The sequence below is a fragment of the Oncorhynchus clarkii genome, chromosome 29 (assembly GCF_045791955.1).
Source record: "Oncorhynchus clarkii lewisi isolate Uvic-CL-2024 chromosome 29, UVic_Ocla_1.0, whole genome shotgun sequence".
Taxonomy (NCBI): domain Eukaryota; kingdom Metazoa; phylum Chordata; class Actinopteri; order Salmoniformes; family Salmonidae; genus Oncorhynchus; species Oncorhynchus clarkii.
In genome coordinates this window covers 26,612,688-26,633,899 of record NC_092175.1, presented here as the reverse complement: position 1 = coordinate 26,633,899, position 21,212 = coordinate 26,612,688, and the positions used below count along the sequence as shown (strand labels likewise).

The 21,212-nt window shown below is 41.1% G+C and overlaps 1 protein-coding gene across 1 annotated transcript; it reads left to right on the top strand.

Moving 5' to 3' along the window:
• The first annotated feature begins 1,445 nt into the window (after positions 1 to 1,445).
• Positions 1,446 to 20,294, top strand: LOC139387866 (stAR-related lipid transfer protein 7, mitochondrial-like). The gene is made up of 9 exons (XM_071134167.1): positions 1,446 to 1,703; positions 2,012 to 3,359; positions 11,177 to 11,346; positions 13,519 to 13,568; positions 14,708 to 14,818; positions 15,134 to 15,216; positions 16,814 to 16,913; positions 17,026 to 17,110; positions 17,629 to 20,294. The coding sequence occupies exons 2-9, from the start codon at positions 2,905 to 2,907 to the stop codon at positions 17,793 to 17,795; spliced, it is 1,221 nt and encodes a 406-aa protein (XP_070990268.1). The 5' UTR covers positions 1,446 to 1,703; positions 2,012 to 2,904; the 3' UTR covers positions 17,796 to 20,294.
• Positions 20,295 to 21,212: the final 918 nt, after the last annotated feature.

Below are 21,212 nucleotides of genomic sequence, written 5' to 3'. Positions count from 1 at the left end.
TATTACTGGGCCCGTACAGTTTTTTGTTTGTAGAGAGCAAAGGGCCATCTCTGCTATAGCTATACAGCCTAGTTGGGATAGCTGTCACTGCTGCCCCAGTGTCTAGTTTAAATGACACAACCTCCCCATTGAGTTTAATGTCTGAATGCCAGCCAGTATTGTTTCCCTTTACTTCTCGCAGAAAGATGCTGTCCTGCTGTACCTCCTCTGAAGCCCCATGCATTTTCTTTAATCGACAGACAGCTGAAAAGTGTCCTCTCCTGTGACATTTCCTGCATTCCGCATCCTTTGCTGGGCAATCTTTCCATCTGTGGAAAGGGGATTTCCCACATTTGAGACAAACACTTTAATTAGCTACTGGTGCTGTCTGTGATTGTTTTCTCCACGTCTGTCTCTGTTCTGTGTTCCCCTCTGTTTTTTTTTTAGCTCTGTATGAAAATGCATGTATTTCCCCACTCTCTTCGTTCTGCAAGGAGCTGCTGTCGCGCAGTATCGTCTGCTGTCTTTTTACTGTCTCACTCTGCCTAACCTGGTTTACAGCTTTGGACAAGGTAAACTGGGAATCCAACTGTAACATTTCAGAAAGTGATACATTTCTTATTCCGACTACAATCCGATCTCGGATCAGCTTTTCCCTGAGCGCGCCAAACTGACAATGTTCTGCTAGTTTGTGAACAGCTGTGATAAAACTGTTGGTGGTTTCACCCTGCTCCTGTTTGCGCATATTAAACCTAGCTCTCTCAAAAATAATGTTGTGTCTTCCTACAAAATGTGTTTCAAAACAGTCTTTAACGGCACTGTAGTTAAGTTTCTCTTCCTCGGTCAACGTTGAAGCATTTAATATATCCTCGGCTTCATCACCCATAGAGTAGATCAGTGTATTAACTTGAAATGCCTAATTTTTCACGTTTAAGCCTGATGCTACCCTGTACCTTTCAAAGCGCCTGATCCATTTCGGCCAATTTTGAATGTCCATACAAACAAAATTCTCAGGGGGACTAATGCGAAATCCGTCAGCACTAGCCACTGTCCTGTCCGTGTTTGCGCCAGATCCCGTTGAACTTGGAGTCGCAAACCCTGAAATCCCGCCAGCTTCTTCCTCTTGCAACATGTTGCTTAGCAGTAACTTAGTCCTTGCTCGTTAGCTAGCAAAATAATGATATGCTCTGTTTTATCTCCAACACTGTGCCCTCCCTGCTTTGAAACAGCCTGAATGTATGATTTACTTGGTACTTCCTTCACGTTTATGTGAATTTTAAAACCACTTCTGACACCATGTAGTTTGATCTAAAATAAGGACGCGCGACAACGAGGTTCTAGCTCCAGACTGTTTATTAACCTAACCCTCGCATGTCCTACATACGGATACCCCCAAGGGACATCCTACTACACTCCCTGCCCGTTTCATTACATTGGTGTCAGAAGTGGGATCGGACCTTGCGTCCATTACAGTGCGTGTGCTTGGCCAGTGAGCGTGTTCCGATAAGACGTTGAGTCGCAAGCTAGTAGGAGGACAAGCTCTTTGAAAGGAGGGAGTAATGTAACGACCCTGGGTTTATAAGCACAGATATTGACTCTGCTGCTCGAGCATGCGTTTGGGGCACAGTCGATAGCGCGCTAGACTTTGGGCTAGAATGTTGAGGGTTCAAGGCCTGCTCACTGCCTGTTTCATTGCAATACTTTGTCCATAGACTGCTTACAGGGTAAGGAAACCAATATGTCCTTTTGGAATTTGGGTGAACTATCCTGTTTACATCTAAATCTTTTCATTATACACAAATCTATCTGTGCCACATTTGGTGCTTTTGTTAAAAACTGAACAATTATTATGCTTAACCACCTAAGTAGTTTCAAAGTAGTCAGCTACTTTCCTTTGTAGTGTGGTTTAGCTACTTTAATTTCAAGGATAGCTGTTCATCCCTTTTCACTAAGTATGAAAGTATGATATAAGAACCTAACACTGAGGTATACAATTAACGGAAACCTATACGTATTCTCTTTTGAATGTCAGGAGAGGAGAGGCGAATCTTCAGTATGGACAAAGCCCTGTACATCATTGCATAAGAGCAGTAGCGTGATATCTACTGCTCCACCTGGCGGACAATGGCTGTTGTTTCAATTTGATCTATCGTTGACTGCAAATATAATTGCTGTCCATATTACATTTCGCTTTCATTTACCGTATTTGTTTAATGATTCAACTGTATTATTTTTTTCGTTTAGCATTATTTCTGATTACCTTGCTAATGCAACTGTGCATTTGCATAGACTCCTTTTCACCTTTATCGTGGTCCTTCAAGGCAGAATGACGTCAGGATCACAACTTAACTTGCTAGTTGCTAATCAGAATATTGACACCAACTACTGCCAATGAAAATTGGACCCCAACGACGAATGACCAATAATAATTGTGTTATCCAAATAAGGAGGGTCCTCTCGAGGGGCGTGGAAGGTAGGGATCAGGTCGACTGACTGCGATGTGCAAGTAAAACGTGAAATTGGTGAGCTAGTAATTTAACCGAATTGCGCACAATTAAAAGTAATAGTGGTTTATACAACTATTCAAAAAACTGTACGTAATCTGCCCGCTATGCAAAGGTAATCGGTTCCATGGTAGATAGTGCTTGGCTCGTGTAGCTTACGTCCTAAGTTTACTAAGAGCATGGGACCTTGATACTTTGTTAGGCCTGTAAAGGAACAACCTAGCTGTATAACCAGCTAACGTTGGCACAAGCTGCATATTTGGCAGTGTGGTTTGCTTCTTATAGTTATGTAAATTATTCGTAGTTTGGCGTCAATATTGACAGTGTCAAAACGTGACATTGTTGGTAACGAGTGTTCCAATTCAACCACTTGCTTTAATTAGCGGCCACTTCTAGTTGTTTAACTTGCACAACCTGCAGCATGTTTCAGTCTATACAACGGCGGCCTATAGCGTTATGTGAAATCAGTGTATGTGCTGTTAGGTTTCAAAGCAGTAATGCACTGGGACAGGGAATTGGCAAGGGCAAATCCGTAACCACCTCATGGATGGGACGACGCATTGGCCTGTTGTTGTCATGGCTCCAGAGATCGGGGATGGGCACGAGTGAAAAAGCGAGATCTGACAAGAAGAAGCAAGGCCTGCTGTCAATTTTTGCCAACCATTGTAGCTTTGTGACCGGCCAGAGGCTTCGACGCGCTCATCAGATTGGAGAGCTCTACTCAAACCTGTACTCGGAGCGTACCAGGTGGACTCTGGTAGGAAGCATATGGCGTCGACTCCAGAGCAAGCACGCCTCCACGGGGAAGCTTATGGCTGCACTGGCTGGTGTATTTATGTGGGAGGACGAGAAGGTTCGAGATGACGAACTACACAGGTACATGCTGTTACTTAAAATTAAGCAGTAAGGCCAAAGGGGGTGTGGTATATGGACAATATATCACTGCAAGGGCAGCTCTTAAAGGCGACGCAACGCGGAGTGCCTGGATACAGACCTTAGCCGTGGTATATCGCCAATATACCACAAACCCCCGATGTGCCTTATTGCTATTATAAACTTGTTACCAACGTAAAAATACATGTTTTGTCATACTCCTGCGGCAGTCTGGCAACTAACATTCAAGGCTCGAACCACCCAGTTTATCATGTGAACATTGTGTCCATATTGTACTGTCAACGTATAATAAACAGCGTAGGGGCAGTGTGAGTGGCGTCAATATGCGTGTATGTGTGAACATATGTAGTTTACAGTACCTTGAAAGTATTCATACCCTTTTGATTCATTCCACATTTTGTTACAACCGGAATTCAAAATGGATTAAATACAATTGTTTTCTCACCCATCTACACACAATACTCCATAATGACAAAGTGAAAACATGTAGAATATTAAATACAGATCTAATTTACATAAGTATTCACACCCTTGAGTCAATACTTTGTATAAGCACCTTTGGCACCGATTACAGCATGTCTTTCTGAGTAAGGCTCTAAGTGCTTTCCACATCTGGATTGTGCAACATTTGGCTGTTTTTTTATTTTCAAAATTCTAAAAGCACTGTCAAATTTGTTGTTGATCATTGCTAGACAACCATTTTCAGGTGTTGCTATAGATTTTCAAGTAGATTTAAGTCAAATCTGTAAATGAGACGCTCAGGAACATTCACTCTCTTCTTGGTAAGCAACTGCAGTGGATTTGGCTTGTTTTAGGTTATTATCCTGCTGAAAGGTGACTTCATCTCCCAGTGTCTGGTGGAAAGCAGACTGAGCAAGGTTTTCCTCTAGGATTATGCCTGTTCTTAGCTCCATTCTGCATTAAAAAAAATATATATCCTGAAAAACTCCCCACACCTTTAACAATTACAAGCATGCCCATAACATGATGCAGCCACGACAATGCTTGAAAATATGGAGAGTGGTACTCAGTAATGTGTTATATTGGTTTTGCCCCGAACACACCACTTTGTATTCAGGACAAAAAGTAAATTGCTTTGCCACATTTTTTTTTTCAGTATTACTTTAGTGCCTTTATTGCAACAGAATGCATGTTTTGGAGTCTTTTTATTGAGTACCAGCTATCTTTTCACTGTGTCAATGAGGTTAGTATTGTGGAGTAACCACAATGTTGAGCCATCTTCAGTTTTCTCCTATCACAGCCATTAAACGCTTAACTGTTTTAAAGTTACTATTGGCCTCATGGTGAAATCTCTGAGCAGTTTCCTTCCTATCCGGCAACTGAATGAGAAAGGATATATATGGTTACCAACGTAAAACTTGTTTTTATATATATATATATATATATATATTATATATATATATATATATACACACACACACAGTGGGGAGAACAAGTATTTGATACACTGCCGATTTTGCAGGTTTTCCTACTTACAAAGCTCTGGGTCTGTCATTTTTATCATAGGTACACTTCAACTGTGAGAGATGGAATCTAAAACAAAAATCCAGAAAATCACATTTGTATGATTTTTAAGTAATTAATTTTCATTTTATTTATTGCATGACATGAGTATTTGATCACCTACCAACCAGTAAGAATTCCGGCTCTCACAGACCTGTTCGTTTTTCTTTAAGAAGCCTTCCTGTTCTCCACTCATTACCTGTATTAACTGCACCTGTTTGAACCTGTTACCTGTATAAAAGACACCTGTCCACACACTCAAACAAACAGACTCCAACCTCTCCACAATGGCCAAGACCAGGGAGCTGTGTAAGGACATCAGGGTTAAATTGTAGACCTGCACAAGGCTGGGATGGGCTACATAACAATAGGCAAGCAGCTTGGTGAGAAGGCAACAACTGTTGGCGCAATTATTAGAAAATGGAAGAAGTTCAAGATGACGGTCAATCACCCTCGGTCTGGGGCTCCATGCAAGATCTCACCTCGTGGGGCATCAATGATCATGAGGAAGGTGAGGGATCAGCCCAGAACTACACTGCAGGACCTGGTCAATGACCTGAAGAGAGCTGGGACCACAGTCTCAAAGAAAACCGTTAGTAACACACTACGCCGTCATGGATTAAAATTCTGCAGCGCAAGCAAGGTCCCCCTGCTCAAGCCAGCGCATGTCCAGGCCTGTCTGAAGTTTGCCAATGACCATCTGGATGATCCAGAGGAGGAATGGGAGAAGGTCTGATGAGACAAAAATAGCTTTTTGGTCTAAACTCCACTCGCCGTGTTTGGAGGAAGAAGGATGAGTACAACCCCAAGAACACCATCCCAACCGTGAAGCATGGAGGTGGAAACATCATTCTTTGGGGATGCTTTTCTGCAAAGGGGACAGGACGACTGCACCGTATTGAGGGTAGGATGGATGGGGCTGTGTATCGCGAGATCTTGGCCAACAACCTCCTTCCCTCAGTAAGAGCATTGAAGATGGGTCGTGGCTGGGTCTTCCAGCATGACAACGACCCGAAACACACAGCCAGGGCAACTAAGGAGTGGCTCCATAAGAAGCATCTCAAGGTCCTGGAGTGGCCTAGAATGTGGTTTTCTGGATTTTTGTTTAAGATTCCGTCTCTCACAGTTGAAGTGTACCTATGATTAAAAAATTACAGACCTCTACATGCTTTGTAAGTAGGAAACACTGCCGATTTTGCAGGTTATCAAATACTTGTTCTCCCCACTGTATATATAATTATTTTTTACCCATCTATCAATAGGTGCCCTTCTTTGCAAGGCATAGGAAATCCTCCCTGATCTTGTGGTTGAATCTGTATTTGAAATTTGACCTTATAGATAATTGTGTCTGTGGGGTACAGAGATGAGGCAGTCATTCAAAAATCATGTTAAACACTTATTACACACAGTCCATGCAGCTTATTGTGACTTGTTAAGCAAATGTTTACTCCTAAACGTATTTAGTGTTGCCATAACAAAGGGGTTGATTAATTGATGGAGTATTGTGTGTAGGCCATTGACAATATTTTTTTTTAATTAATACATTTTTTAAAATCAGGCTTTTCCAACAATTTGGAAAAAGTAAAGGGGTGTGAATACTTTCTGAAATGTGTGTGGTATAGTATGTATGGGTAGATTCCAGTGCAAGCGTCAGTGCAAATAAAAAAGGGGGTCAATTCAAAAAGTCAAGGAAGCAATTTGTTTACTGACAGTTTTATGGTTTGGGGGTAGAAGCTGTTCAGGAGCCTTTTGGTCCCAGACTTGGTGCTTGGGCACCGCTTGACATGCGGTAGCAAAGATAAGTCTATAGCTGTGTTGTTAATGAGTATATACTACATACTATTAGTTCATTTTAGTATACTGTAAACAAATGTTATCCTTTCAGTTGAGCATACTAGCGCTTCGGCTGTCTACCGGAAGTTGATGCTGTTGCTATGCAACTTCTTGCTAGCTTGTTAGCGTAACAAATTACTAGCTAGACATTTTACGATTTGGGGTGTGTTCGTAAATTCAATCTAGAGTGCCAGGGTGCGCTCTGGGCGTTCGTAATTGCAGACCGTTTGTCAGATTTTCCGTTCATAAATTCAGAGTGTTTCGCTCTCGGAGCGCGTCACTGGACGCTCTGGCCGAGGAGTTGAGCCAAGCGTTCTGCAGTCAAGCACCCAAGCTAACAGCTTAGTTGGCTAGCTTGCTAGCTAATTCCTGACACAAATGAGAGAAGGCCTCAATCTGATCATTTTAATTGCCCTAGCAGAGCTGGTTAGGCTGTTTTCATGTTATCCAGAGCATTTGTGATTGTAACTGTGCTGCTGGCAACAATTTAATTCCACTTTTTTTGCAGACATTTACTGACACCGGCCGTATATTCAATGGGGTTTTTAGCTTTTGTAAATTCATCAGGTATTCTGCGCTCTGGCTCTCTCGGAAATCGGAGTAGATAGCCAGAATTAACAATGTCCATTGTGGACGCACAACGACTATACATTGCTCAACATTTCCTTAACATTTGTCATAAAGCAATGAGTTTGTATACGCTCTCGTCGGACTTCGGCTGCATATTTTCCACTATTTTCTTAAAATCTAAAAACGTTGTGAAGCGACACCCATTTTCTGAATTGCATTACTTGCCCTAAAGGCAAGGAAATATTGTCCACTGCTTGTATACTTTAGCTAATTTAGTACAACATCTGGGAACTTTTGGCATACTAACTATGACCAATAAGCATACTACATACTAAATTCACGTCACAAATAGTAAGGTTAGTGCGGTTAAGTATGAGTATTCGAACACAGCTTATGACTTGGGTGGCTGGAGTGTTTGACACATTTTAGGGCCTTCCTCTGTCACCGCCTGATATAGACATCCTGGATGTCAGGGAGCTTGACCCTGTGATTTACTAGTCCGTACGCATTACCCTCTGTAGCGCCTGACGGTCGACTGCTAAGCAATTGCAATACCAATCTGGGATGCAGCCAGTCAAGCTGCTCACAGTGGTGCAGCTGTTGGACTTTTTGAGGATCTGAGGGTCCATGTCAAATCTTTTTAGCCTGCTGAGGGAGTAGAGCTGTTGTCGTGCCCTCTTCACGACTGTGTTGGTGTGTTTTGGAACATGATAGATCCTTATTGATGTGGACCCCGAGAAACCTTAAGCTCTTGACCCGCTCCACTACAGGCCCGTCAATGTGAATGGGGGGCATGCTCGGCCCTCCTATTCGCCACAATCTTTGTCTTTTTTGACGTTGAGGGAGAGGTTTTTGTCTTTGCACCACACTGCCAGGCCTCTGACCTCCCTATAGGATTTCTCATCATTGGTGATCAAGCCTACCAGCTAGGCTTGGGCAGTATGCCTTATATGCTGTATATCGGGGTATTTGGAAATAGCCACAAGATGTTTTTTCAGTACCGTTAAACTTTTTAATAAAGAATAAAAAAAAGTTTTCAATAAATGTATTTTCTAAGTTTATACTAAGGTTGAAGGGTGGGAACCTGGTTACTGAGATTTACTGCCCCAAACCACTCCCTGTTCCCCAGATAAATAACTGTGAGAAACCGGTCAATTTTAATTCATTATTTATATGAACATTATGGTGTGAAATGGAACTGTTAAATTTTATGCAATAATATAATTCTGGCTTCTCTACGGCCTCTGCATGATGAAGGGTGGGCACAGACCGCCCATCCCAGTATGGAGCTCAGTTCACATTGCATGTAGACCTATCTCATGTTAACTTTTTTTATTGTGACTGGTAGGCCAACATTTGCCACAGCATAGCCTATATTACAGTAATATAAAGACTGAATGCGCTTCTAATTTACACATCTCCACCTGGCTTTCGGAGGTCACCTTGTTTTTAAAAAAATTGTAAAGTATTTTTTTTATAAAACAGCCTATTATAAGAATATCGTTGCTTTAAATAAGTGCACGCGCAAGCACTCTCCCGCAATCTTCCTATCGCTCCATCAACTCCATTGAAATTGCATCCAAAATAGCTAATCTTGTTCTAGATTGAGATATAGACGCATGCATGCATACAGTACCAGTCAAAATTTTGTACACACCTACTCATTCCAGGTTATTCTTTATTTTTACTATTTTCTACATTGTAGTATAATAGTGAATACATCAAAACTATGAAATAACACATGGAATCATGTAGTAACCAAAAAAGTGTTAAACAAATCAAAATATATTTTATATTTGAGCTTCTTGAAAGTAGCCACCCTTTGCCTTGATGACAGCTTGCACACTTTTGGCATTTTCTCAACCAGTTTCCTGAGGTAGTCACCTGGAAACATTTTTTTTTTTTGATTTAACACTTTTGGTTACTAAATGATTCCATTTGTGTTATTTCTTGTTTTGATGTCTTCACTACTATTCTACAATGTAGACAATAGTACAAATTAAGAAAAACCCTTGAAAGGCACATGGGTGCAGTTTTCTTATTGTCCTCGTTCCGCTGTGAAAGGACCACTCCGGTGTCCGAGGTGTCCACCTCCATCACAAAGGGAAGAGTTGGATCAGGCTGAACGAGGATGGGTCCAGAGGTGAAACGTTCCTTGAGCGCCATGAATGCCCTGTCCAGCAAAAACGAGTCTGGAACTTGCAAATTTATGAAAGATAAACTAAAATATCACATTCACCTAAGAATTCAGACCCTTTACTCAGTACTTTGTTGAAGTGCCTTTGGCAGCGATTACAGCCTTGAGTATTCTTGAATATGATGCTACAAACTTGGCACACCTGTATTTGGGGAGTTTCTCCCATTCCCCTCTGCAGATCCCCTCGGGCTCTGTCAGGTTGGATGGGGAGTGTCGCTGCACAGCTATTTTCTGGTCTACAGAGATGTTCGATCGGGTTCAAGTCCAGGCTCTGGCTGGACCACTCAAGGACATTGAGACTTGTCCCAAAGTCGCTCCTGCGTTGTCTTGGCTGTGTGCTTAGGGTCGTTGTCCTGTTGGAAGGTGACCCTTTGCCCCAGTCTGAAGTCCTGAGCGCTCTGGAGCAGGTTTTCATCAAGGATCTCTCTGTACTTTACTCCGTTGATCTTTCCCTCAAGCCTGACTAGTCTCCCAGTCCCTACCGCTGAACGACATCCCCACAGCATGATGCTGCCACCACCATGCTTCACCATAGGGATGGTGCCTGTTGCCTCCAGACGTAATGTTTGGCATTCAGGACAAATAGTTCAATCTTGGTTTCATCAGACCAGAGAATCTTGTTGTCATGATCTAAGTCCTTTTAGATTTAAACAATTGTTGGAAAAGTTACTTGTCATGCACAAAGTAGATGTCCTAACCGACTTTCCAAAACTATAGTTTGTTAACAAGAAATTTGTGGAGTGGTTTAAAAATGTGTTTTAATGACTCCAACCTAAGCATGTAAACTTCTGACTTCAACTGTAGTTTAGGCTTACATTTGGCGTATGATTCCTACCTTTTTGAGTAGCATACCCATTTCCTTTCTTCCTGTGCCAATTACATTTGCCTAAACCTACTGTCAAGTTACCAGGTTGTTAGCTAGCTAGGTAACATGACCGAACTGTCTTATCAAACCAATAATTAGCGAACCCGGGATTAGTACAACAGCCTGCGACATGTTTGTAAAATTATATCAAATGTGCACGAATCCCATTTTAAAATAGGTATCTCCAGTAATATGGGTCACATTTTTACAAACCATATAGGCTCGAAACAAGCCGTTTTCTTTGCTGTGAAGCTGCAAGCAGGCCTGTCGCCAAGCAGTGCTCCATTTTACCCCTCTGACACTGAGGCTGCATGACAGTGAACTTCAAACTCAGACTGGTCTGTGCTCTTGGTTAAAACAGGCTATTTGAAATCATACAATGTATCAACTTTGCTCGCTGCTCCAATGTACAAATCTAACGGACTCATCAGGGTCTGCATCCCTGCTCTCCATCACTGCTAAATGTATATATTTTGTTTTAACTGACTGAGGATGCGCATGAAGAGCAGAAGGAGAGAAGCATGTGAGGGAGGGCTGGTAGAGGGTTATGTTGGCTGATTACAGCTGCTACACGTGATGTGAGCATGGAAGTGAATATGATTGGACCTGTGCATACCAGAGACTAGTGGCTGTTGCTTCAATTCAACTGAATTTATAAAAATTTTGTAGCAGTTTTTTTTAGATCGCTAGGGCTGGAAAAAGTCAGTATCATATGAAATGGTGCTACGGTATTCCAAAATGTTGGTATCATGACATTTTGGTACTGTGATATTACCGTGTTAAGATCTCTATCACTGCACACTTCCCCAGATGTGGACTAGAGCTCCAAGCTTTGGAGAAGGTGAAGAATCTGAGTGCATCTTCAGAAAAGGAGAAGGCTGCAGGGCAGGTGGAGACCGGCTGGGAGGTTGTCATGGAGAAGAATAACTTCAAAGTGTGGAGGCGGCCCATCGAGGGAAGCCACTTGTGGGAATACAGAGGTCAGCCTGCATTGTCACTTATAGCTTTGTTGTGCTTCTACACCTGCATTGCTTGCTGTTTGGGGTTTTAGGCTGGGTTTCTGTAGTGACATCAACTGATGTAAGAAGGGCTTTATAAATAAATGTCATTGATTGTTGACACTTAGAATGAGTATTCAGACCCCTTCACTTTTTACACATTTTGTTACAGCCTTAATCTAAAATGAGGAAATGTTTTATTTAATCCAATCTACACACAATACAACATAATGACAGGTTTTTAGATATTTTTGCTAATAAATAAAAAACTTTACAAAAGTATTCAGACCCTTTGCTATGAGACTCCAAATTGAGCTCTGGGGCATCCTGTTTCCATTGATTGGACATGATTTGGAAAGGTACACACCTGTCAATATAAGGTCCCACAGTTGACAGTACATGTCAGAGAAAAAACCAAGCCATGAGGTTGAAGGAATTGTCCGTAGAGCTCCGAGACAGGATTGTGTCGATGCACAAATTTGGAGAAGGGTACCAGAAAGTATCTGCAACATTGAAGGTCTGGTGGCCCCCATTCTTAAATGGAAGAAGTTTGTTCCCGCCAAGACTCTTCATAAAGCTGGCCACCCACGCCAAACTGAGCAATCAGGGTGTCACACCTGCTCCCCCTCTCTGGTGCTCGAAGCTGCCAGGCTCCCCAGCATTACACACTCCTGCCACCATCAGTACTCCTGCCTTTCCCCGTCTTGCGCGTCAGCGTGTTATTGGAATCACCTGGACTCAATCATCTGATTATTACTTCCCCTATATTTATCAGTTCCCCATCTCTGTTCCCTGCTGCTGCAGTGATTGAAGAATGTCCTTGTTTTGCCTGTGTGCTGACGCTGTGCCTGTCTTGTTTCATGTCTGTTCCTAATTAAATGTTGACTCCCCGTACCTGCTTCTGATCTCTGGCGTCAGTCCTTACACAGGGGAGAAGGGCCTTGGTCAGGGAGGTGACCAAGAACCCAAAGGTCACTGTCAAAGCGCCAGAGTTCCTCTGTGGAGATGGGAGACCTTCCAGAAGGACAACATCTCTGCAGCACTCCACCAATCAGGCCTTTAGGATAGAGTGGGCAGAAGGAAGCCACTCCTCAGTAAAAGACACGACAGCCCGCTTGGAGTTTGTCAAAAGGCACCTAGAAACTCTTAGACCATGAGAATCAAGGTTCTCTGGTCTGATGAAACCAAGAATGAACTCTTTGGCCTTAATGCCAAGTGTCACGTCTGGCGGGAACCTGGCACCATCCCTACAGTGAAGCATGGTGGAGGCAGCATGTTGTGGGGATGTCTTTCAGCTGCAGGGACTGGGAGACTAGTCAGGATTGAGGCAAAGTACAGAGATCCTTGATGATAACCTGCTCCAGAGCACTCAAGATGAAGGTTCACCTTCCAACAGAACAACGACCCTAAGCAAACAGCCTAGACAACACAGGAGTGGCTTCGGTACAAGTCTCAATGTCCTTGAGTGGCCCAGCCAGAGCCGGACTTGAACCCGATCGAACATCTCTGGAGAGACCTGAAAATACCTGTGCAGCGTCACTCCCCATCCAACCTGACCGAGCTTGAGAGGATCTGCAGAGAGAATGGGAGAAACCCAAATACAGGTGAGCCAAGCTTGTAGCGTCATACCAAAGAAGACTCGAGGCTGTAATCGCTGCCAACGGTGTTTCAACAAAGTACTGAGTAAAGGGTCTGAATACTTGGGTAAATAAGATATTTTTATATATATATATGTTCGCAAAAAATTCTAAACTTATTTTTGCTTTGTCATTATAGGCTAGTGTGTGTAGATATAATACATTTTAGAATAAGGCTTTAACTTAACAAAATGTGAAGTCAAGGGGTCTGAATACTTTCCGAATGCCCGGTACCTTTTCTATCTGGCATGTCATAATTTCATCAACCTTTTTGATGTACATTTGCACTCTTTTCCCTCTTCTTATTGCCATGATCATCATCTACATGTCTGAGTGTCATTATTAACACTCAACACTCTTTTCCCTCTTCTTATTGCCATGATCATCATCTACATGTCTGAGTGTCATTATTAACACTCAACACCCTTTTCCCTCTTCTTATTGCCATGATCATCATCTACATGTCTGAGTGTCATTATTAACACTCAACACCCTTTTCCCTCTAATCTTTTCACAGTTTTGGGTTCTTACAACGATGTCACCCCCAGACAGTTCTTCAATGTTCAGGTACTAAGCATGTTTATTTTATGCGAACTGTCTTGACTTGGTATAATAGTTTAATTTTTAATGTTTAAAAAATGTGTGCAAGAGAACTTGTACCTTCACTAACCAAGTTTCCATCGCAACTTTTTATGCGAGTGTAGTATATGTCGTATTTAAAAAAATGTAATGACGCGCCTGATGAAAACAGAACATTTGTCGGTAAACTTTCCAAATGTCGACAATACAAAGTACGCTAGACAAGGTGGGATACTTTGGATGTCGGTAAAATTAATATTATGCGAGAAATGCTTTTATGCGCCAATATTGATATAATAACCATCATATCGAAGTGAACTTGGTGACATGTATTGTGGTCCTCTCACTACAACTTGTCAAAAGAATGTGGTTTAGTAGGGTACAGATTAAATAAGTTATGAACTTCACAGGGTGGTGAAAGTTCAAGGTTATGAGCTTGATGCTTCTTTCCAATAAATATGAATGGTCTTATTCTGGTGACAGGATCATTGATGCTTGGCTGCCATTTGACAAATAGAAATAATATCGCTCTTTTGTCCATAATAATCTCACTGTATCTGCAAGCTGTTGGCTAGAGTGCATATGCCAATAACAGAGTGGGCGAACTCTCTATATAACGCAAAAAAAAATGTGTGAGCAAACCATCAGTGTTAAAGGCAATGGAAACTAATTTAATTTGTATTATTCATGGAAATGTAAGTGAAAAAGGTATTTTATGTGCGCTATGTCACACACAGCGTTTTATCCCCAACAAGTCAATTTAGCGGAAAAGCATCTCTGTGGGGGAAATGTTTATATTGTTGTGTGGATTTTAGAATATTCACATGAGTCTGTCGCCAATTGGATGGAAACCATGAACCTGTTAATGAACCTGCTAATGAACCTGTTAAGAAATGATTCAGTAGAAAATGTTCAAGTGGCTTGTGTGTACATTCAGCACCTGAAGTCCTGTATGTTCAAACACTCCCTTTGTATGTCTGTGTGCTTATTGCCGTACGCGTCTGTCTACCCAAATGCCCTTGTTGGAGTGTAAGGTTTGTGTGGAGATATGTAGCTCTACGTGTTGTATGTGTGTGCTAAATTTAAGCCTCTGTTCCTCTCGTCTCACGCACTGCCCTTTGCCACAGTTGGACACTGAGTACAGGAAAAAGTGGGATGCTCTAGTTCTTAAGCTGGAGGTGGTGGACAGGGACGTCAACACAGGCTCAGAGGTTGTACACTGGGCCACGCATTTCCCTGTAAGTTCCCCCTGCCAACTCACACACTAGAAATGCAGAACTCGTGCTTATCAAAGTCATGCACTTGCTATATGCTTTAATTTCCTCAGTGGTTTCTCTGTTACATTGTAACATTTCTAGACTGAGTTCTGCATGTTTTTGCCTTGTTCATGTGTTCTCGATTTGATTATTACAGATATGCAAGCATACAGTGTTGTATTTTATGGAAGAAAACAATGTTTCCCTGAAATAAGGGCTGTGTCATAGTCCACAGATGACAACAATAAGTTTTCCTACATTTTTGGATTTTTGATTTGTTGTATTATCTTCCCACAGTATCCCATGTACTCACGAGACTATGTTTATGTGCGTCGCTATGATGTTGATGTGGAGAATAATCTGATGGTCCTGATCTCCAGGTGAGTGACTTCATGTCAAGTAGTTATATTGAAATGAACGCTGTTAAAAGCGATACAAATATTTAAGTTAATCGTATGGTTTTCTGTTGGTAACTAAGATTAATCACATTTGTGATTGTTCAAATATGACCCTAATTAAAGATGTTTCCATTTTAAACCATATTGGGTTGTAGGTCTAATATATTTTGATTATAAGGGAGGAAAACTCCAGTAACATCAGCCAGGTTAATGTAAAATGGCATTCAGCTAGCTATTAAATGTAGCCTAGGCTTCTTCTCATCTGTTCTTCAAAATGAACTAGTCAAGCTTCTACCTACTAGCGAATGGGGATAATTTGCTTAAATCTTTTGACCTGAGAACTATAACAAAAACAATAGCTAAATGGAAGTTCTGTTCTGATTTTAAAATCTGTGTGAAATTGAGTAGAATCTAGAGTCATTCAGCGATGGCATTCTACATTTTTTCATTTGGTTAGCTTGGAAAACATACAGAAATTTAAACCATAAACACATTCCCAAGCGTTTCTTTAGATAACAAGAAAAAAACATTTGCACAGAAGTAGCGAGCTAGTTAAAGGGATAGTTCAGGATTTTGGCAATTAATCCATTTTTCTACTTCCCCAGAGTCCGATTAACTCATTTTTATCTTTGCATCCAGTATGAAGGTAGTGAGGTAGTTTGTGAGCCAATGCTAACTAGCGTTAGCGCAGTGACAGTCTGTGGCATCTACTAGCATACTAGCAGTTACTATAGACTTCTAGTCATTGTGCTAATGCTAGTTAGCAATTGCACAAACATTAGTTAGCAACTTCCTTTGAACTGCAAGCAGAGACATTAAAATGGTATCCATGAGTTCATCGGCGTCTGGGGAAGAATAGAAAGGGCTTCATTGACAAAATCCTGAACTATCCCTTTATACCATATAAAGACTTCACACCATGGGGAAGCCATAGGAAAGGGAATCTGGTTGATATCCCTTTAAATGGAGCGAAGGCAGGCTATGGAACAGAGAGCTTTCAGGAAAAGCAGCACTTCCGGGTTGGATTTTCCTCAGGTTTTCACCTGCAATATCAGTTCTGTTATTTTCACAGACAATATTTTGACAGTTTTGGAAACTTTAGTGTTTTCTATCATAATCTGACAATTATATGCATATTCTAGATTCTGGGCCTGAGAAATGGTCAGTTTCAATTGGGTACGTTTTTCATTTAAACATCAAAATACTGCCCCCTACACTCAACAGGTTACAGGCTTGTAAGTAAGCATTTCACATTAAGGTCGGTCGGTACCTGTTGTATTCGGTGCATGTGACAAAGCAAATTTGATTTGAAATGCAGGAAATTATTTTGGGTTGAACTGAACAGTATAAAACAATCAGAATGGAGAAAGACCCATTGAACTCACTTTGATGGTATGTTGCCACCATAGGGTCACAAAATACTCCTAAAGCAAATGTAGAACTTTTAATTTTTCAAAAACAAAATACTGTCAAATTTGAAAAATACCATGATATATTTTGGCCATATTGCCCAGCGCTACTTTTTGTATAAATTAAATGTTTTATGCTTGGAATACTATTTATTTATCTTCCATTTTAGAGCGGTTCAACATCCTGGAGTCCCGGAAACTCAGGACTACGTCAGAGTCCACTTATACCAGTCCAAGATGGTCATCCGACCTCACAAGACCTTTGATGAGGTGAAAAGAGTTTATCATAAAACATAGATAATGTCATAATTGGGCAATATTTAGTTAAATGTGTGTGCATGTTGAATTACAGTATCTGACCTTATGTCGTCCTGTCCCACAGAATGGCTTTGACTACCTTCTGACCTACAGCGACGACCCTCAGACCGCCTTTCCCCGCTACTGTGTGAGCTGGATGGTGTCTAGTGGTGAGCTCTCTTTTCTTTTCATGGAGCTTAATGATTATCCCCAGGTGTAAACTGGATGTAGTCATTGTTGGAATATCAACAATAAAAATATATATTTATCTGAATAGACATAAAATTGCTTCACTGAAGGGCAGTAGGGCATAAAAGTAAGTCAAATCCTGATCATTCCATCAAATGCAGCCACTGACTATGCACAATTATTGAGACCTAACTCAATGGGCCAGGGATCATTTTATTTTTAGCTTGAGGTAGCTGGGGTACAGTAATTGGCGGATTCAACATGCCCAACAAGCTGAATCTGCTGGTATTGTAGCTCAGTGCTTTGTTTCTTGGTCTGATTTACTTTTATCTGGATGGAAAGTCACCTTGGGGCCTATTCAATCAAACCCTTTTTTCTTTAAAAAAAGATATATAAATAGGTCATTATGGTCTACAGTCTCTTATCAGATGATGGTGGTTTTCCATATGGTATGTTATCCTCAGTCCTGGTTATCAACTGTCGCCCTCCTCCCTCATAGGTATGCCTGACTTTCTGGAGAAACTACATACTGCAGCCCTTAGGGCTAAGAATCTGGAGGTAGGGATCTACGACTATGCCAGTGTCATAAAGTCCAATGACACCAAGCACCAGCCCAGCCAGGACCGCCTTGGGGACAACACTCGCCCTGGGCAAATCTACGCATAAGGGACCATGTCTTTTTAGCAGTGGTGGGGAGTTTGATTTAACCTGCACCTGCTCACATACAACAACCCTCCAAACTCACAAGCTTTTGGACACAAGGGTGGATGGGATATAATGAAACTGGAATATACTTTTGTTGAAGATATTTAGTACTTGTTCCACAGACTGGATATTGAAAACAGAATTGTAATGAACAGCATGGACTGTACCAACAAGCAGTTGAGCCCTTCGGAGAAAGGACTCCGCTTTTGCTGCCAGGAGGATTTTCACTGGGACTTCCTGCCTTTGCTACACTTGTACTAGACAGCCAACATCCTCATGCCTCATTTTGCTAACTAGCTGCTTCACCAACTAGTGAGACAGCTAAAAAAAAATACTACCCCTATAGAGATGTTGCCAAAGCATTTTCTCCCTCCATCCACCATGTCAACTAGTTTCTTCCAGCCACTTTGTTTGGATCCCTCATCTGGTCACATCAGCACTTAAATATCTCACTGTAAAGGCTTCGCTACATAAATACATACCTATAGTTATTTCATACAACAGAGAAGGAAGAACATCAATAATTAAACCCGCTGTGATATCAGGAACATGAGGAACACGCTTTGGAGCTGAATGCCCTGGCATATTGACTTCCACAGACAAGTGGATTTAAGGGCTCTTGTGGTCTTTCACATTTTGGGATTGATGTTTTGCTCTCTGCAGAACTGAGGTTCTAACCTTTTTTTTGTCTGTCACGCCTTGTCTGTGTTTTAAACTGCCAGGTCACGACACTTCTAGCAGCCTTCTGAAGATTACCAGTGTCTTCCTGTCCACAAGGTGTCTTATGGTAACTGCAAAAGTCCTCAGTAACTATGGTACAAATGCTTGATGTTTTTTTTTATTTCACTTGCATTGCAGTTCCCGTCCATGTTAAAATGCCCTTATCAAAAAAAGATGTATATATAAAAAAAATGTCATAAAAAAAGCGTGTGTTTTCTTGTGCCACCAAACTATCTGTATTTCAATTGAATGGATATGACTGAAATACTGTTTCTTACTGAGAACTAAGTTCAAAGTTATGGAACAGACATGATTAAAACCGACTGCTCGCTAGATTGCGCTACCGAGGAATATGTTTGTTTGCTAAACTCTTACTGTACCTTAACAGTGAAAGTAGTGCATCAATTGTTCTATTACTGATGAGCTTTGGAAGGCAAGGGTTTAGTAAAATCATGCGTGTATGTGTAATCTTTATTGCATTTTATATTTCTTTACATTCTTGATATGTAAATGGTTCTGCAAACTACTTAGACCTAATCTTATTAACTGTTTGACTCACTGGAGTAAGGGGCATGTGTGAATTCTCTGCTCAGCCTGACAATCTGGTACAATTGAAGGAGCACCTTTTTCTGTATGTCATTTTTTTCCCCTGTTACTGATATTGGTATAAACAGAATTTTCCAGGCAAAGATTCATTCATTTATGGTACTATACATGCATGACTACAGTTCCATGAAAACGGATTGTTGGTAGGTCACAAATACTGAGATAGGAATGTAAAAATTAATTGAAGTTGCATTGAAAAGATACCATAGTTCAATACATTCAAATGCATTCAAATGCCAAGGGGCACTTTTGTAATTCCTTGGGTCCCACATATCAAATCATTTCTGGATAACAACTGTACCTTACTATAATAGATTATTTTAAAATGGGCAAAAAAAACACTCAATTTAGCTAGGACTATCTGGGAGTGGTCTAGCTGCTATTGGCAGACACATGCATAACAAGAGTTCCTAACCAATTTACCGCATGGTGATCTCACTAAGGAAAGCTGACACTCGCGCTCATGCAAACTTGATTAGAAGGCCCCGTGTAGATTGTATTTTCAACCAGCAACTATCAGGAAATAACTCATGTTTTTCCATTTGCTAGTTTCATCAGCTGCTGTACTGTATGCTATAAAACACACTTGACTCCACTGGGCCTTTAAGATAACTTACTCCCATGAAGTCTGAAATAACAAAAGATCGTTTACCTACTCTTATCTTTGTGATGAACACACAGGTGAAGAAATTGTTTTACTGTCCGCAGTATGATTGTCAGCATATGGTGTGTTTTGATATATTGTACATGTGAGAGGAAATGAATTACCTCTAGTTGAGCTTTTGTTTAGTGATGGTCAGAGCTATGTGTATGCAGAGCATAAAACTTCTATATTGAACTACTGTATGCAATGTTTGAGAATGTAAATCTGGCGATTGTAACGCTTTGGTGTGCTATCCCTTTCTAGACTACAATTGTGTGTCCAATATACTGTTTATATATATTTTTTCAACGTGCAGTTTAACACCTTGGATATGATTTCCAGAAGTTGATTCCTTTAGAAATTGTGTAAAATATATTGATTGAAAAGAATTGGGAAAATATATGGAACCTGGCAAGAATTTAGTTGTCATTGTATGAGTCCATGTTGAAATGGAGCAACTAATATGATTCAATAAACCAATTTGAAGTATACTGTATGTTGCCTTAATCTTTGGTTACACTATAACTAGTGAAAAAGTATTTTATCTAGTCATTATCTAGTTCACCTGCTTTAGCAAGTGTATTGCCAATGTCTTCATCCAATACCACCTGAGCATCCTGTTTTGGGCCTGCATAACAGGAATTTGACCCAGGAGTCATTCCTGTCATTCCTGTAAGTAAGGTTTTTACTCTTTCAATACCAAGCTGCTCCTTCCTGGATGTGTTATTTTGGTTTTGTACAATGGCTTCAACGCCCCCTGAAAAACAACTGATGGGTTATGAACCAGGACATTAAATGTACTGTTTGATCCACTAGTCACTCAGATTTCTCAGATCTCACAGGCAAAAACATTACTAGTAGTAATGTGGTATATTGTTAATTTCATTACCAAAATAGCACAAAAGAGACCCAATGTTCACCTGCCACTTTTTAAGGTAACCGTGGTAATGCAGCTCAGGTCATGTTTGTGCCTGTGAGATTGACCCAGCTTGTGAACAAAATAATGTAAATAGCCAAGAAACCCAAGGACAAAGTCTCACTTCAGTAGAATTTTGTGTCATTTAAATTTGACCTTTTTATGCCTGTGTGCACGTCAAGAGCTGAGTGAAAGATTCATTTTTAGAAGCGTTGCGCACAGACATTAATTTGTCAAATTCTAATGAATTTCCTCATCCCTATAGGCTGTCTCGTCATTGTTGGTAATCAGGCTACACGTCCACCACTGTTGTGTCGTCTGCAAACTTGATTGAATTGGAGGTTTGCGTGGCCACGCAGTCATGGGTGAACAGGGAGGACAGGAGGGGGCTGAGCACGCACCCATGTGGGGCCCCTGTGTTCAGTATTGTGGAGGTGCTGTTTCCTACCTTCACCACCTGGTGGTGGCCAATCAGGAAGTCAAGGACCAAGTT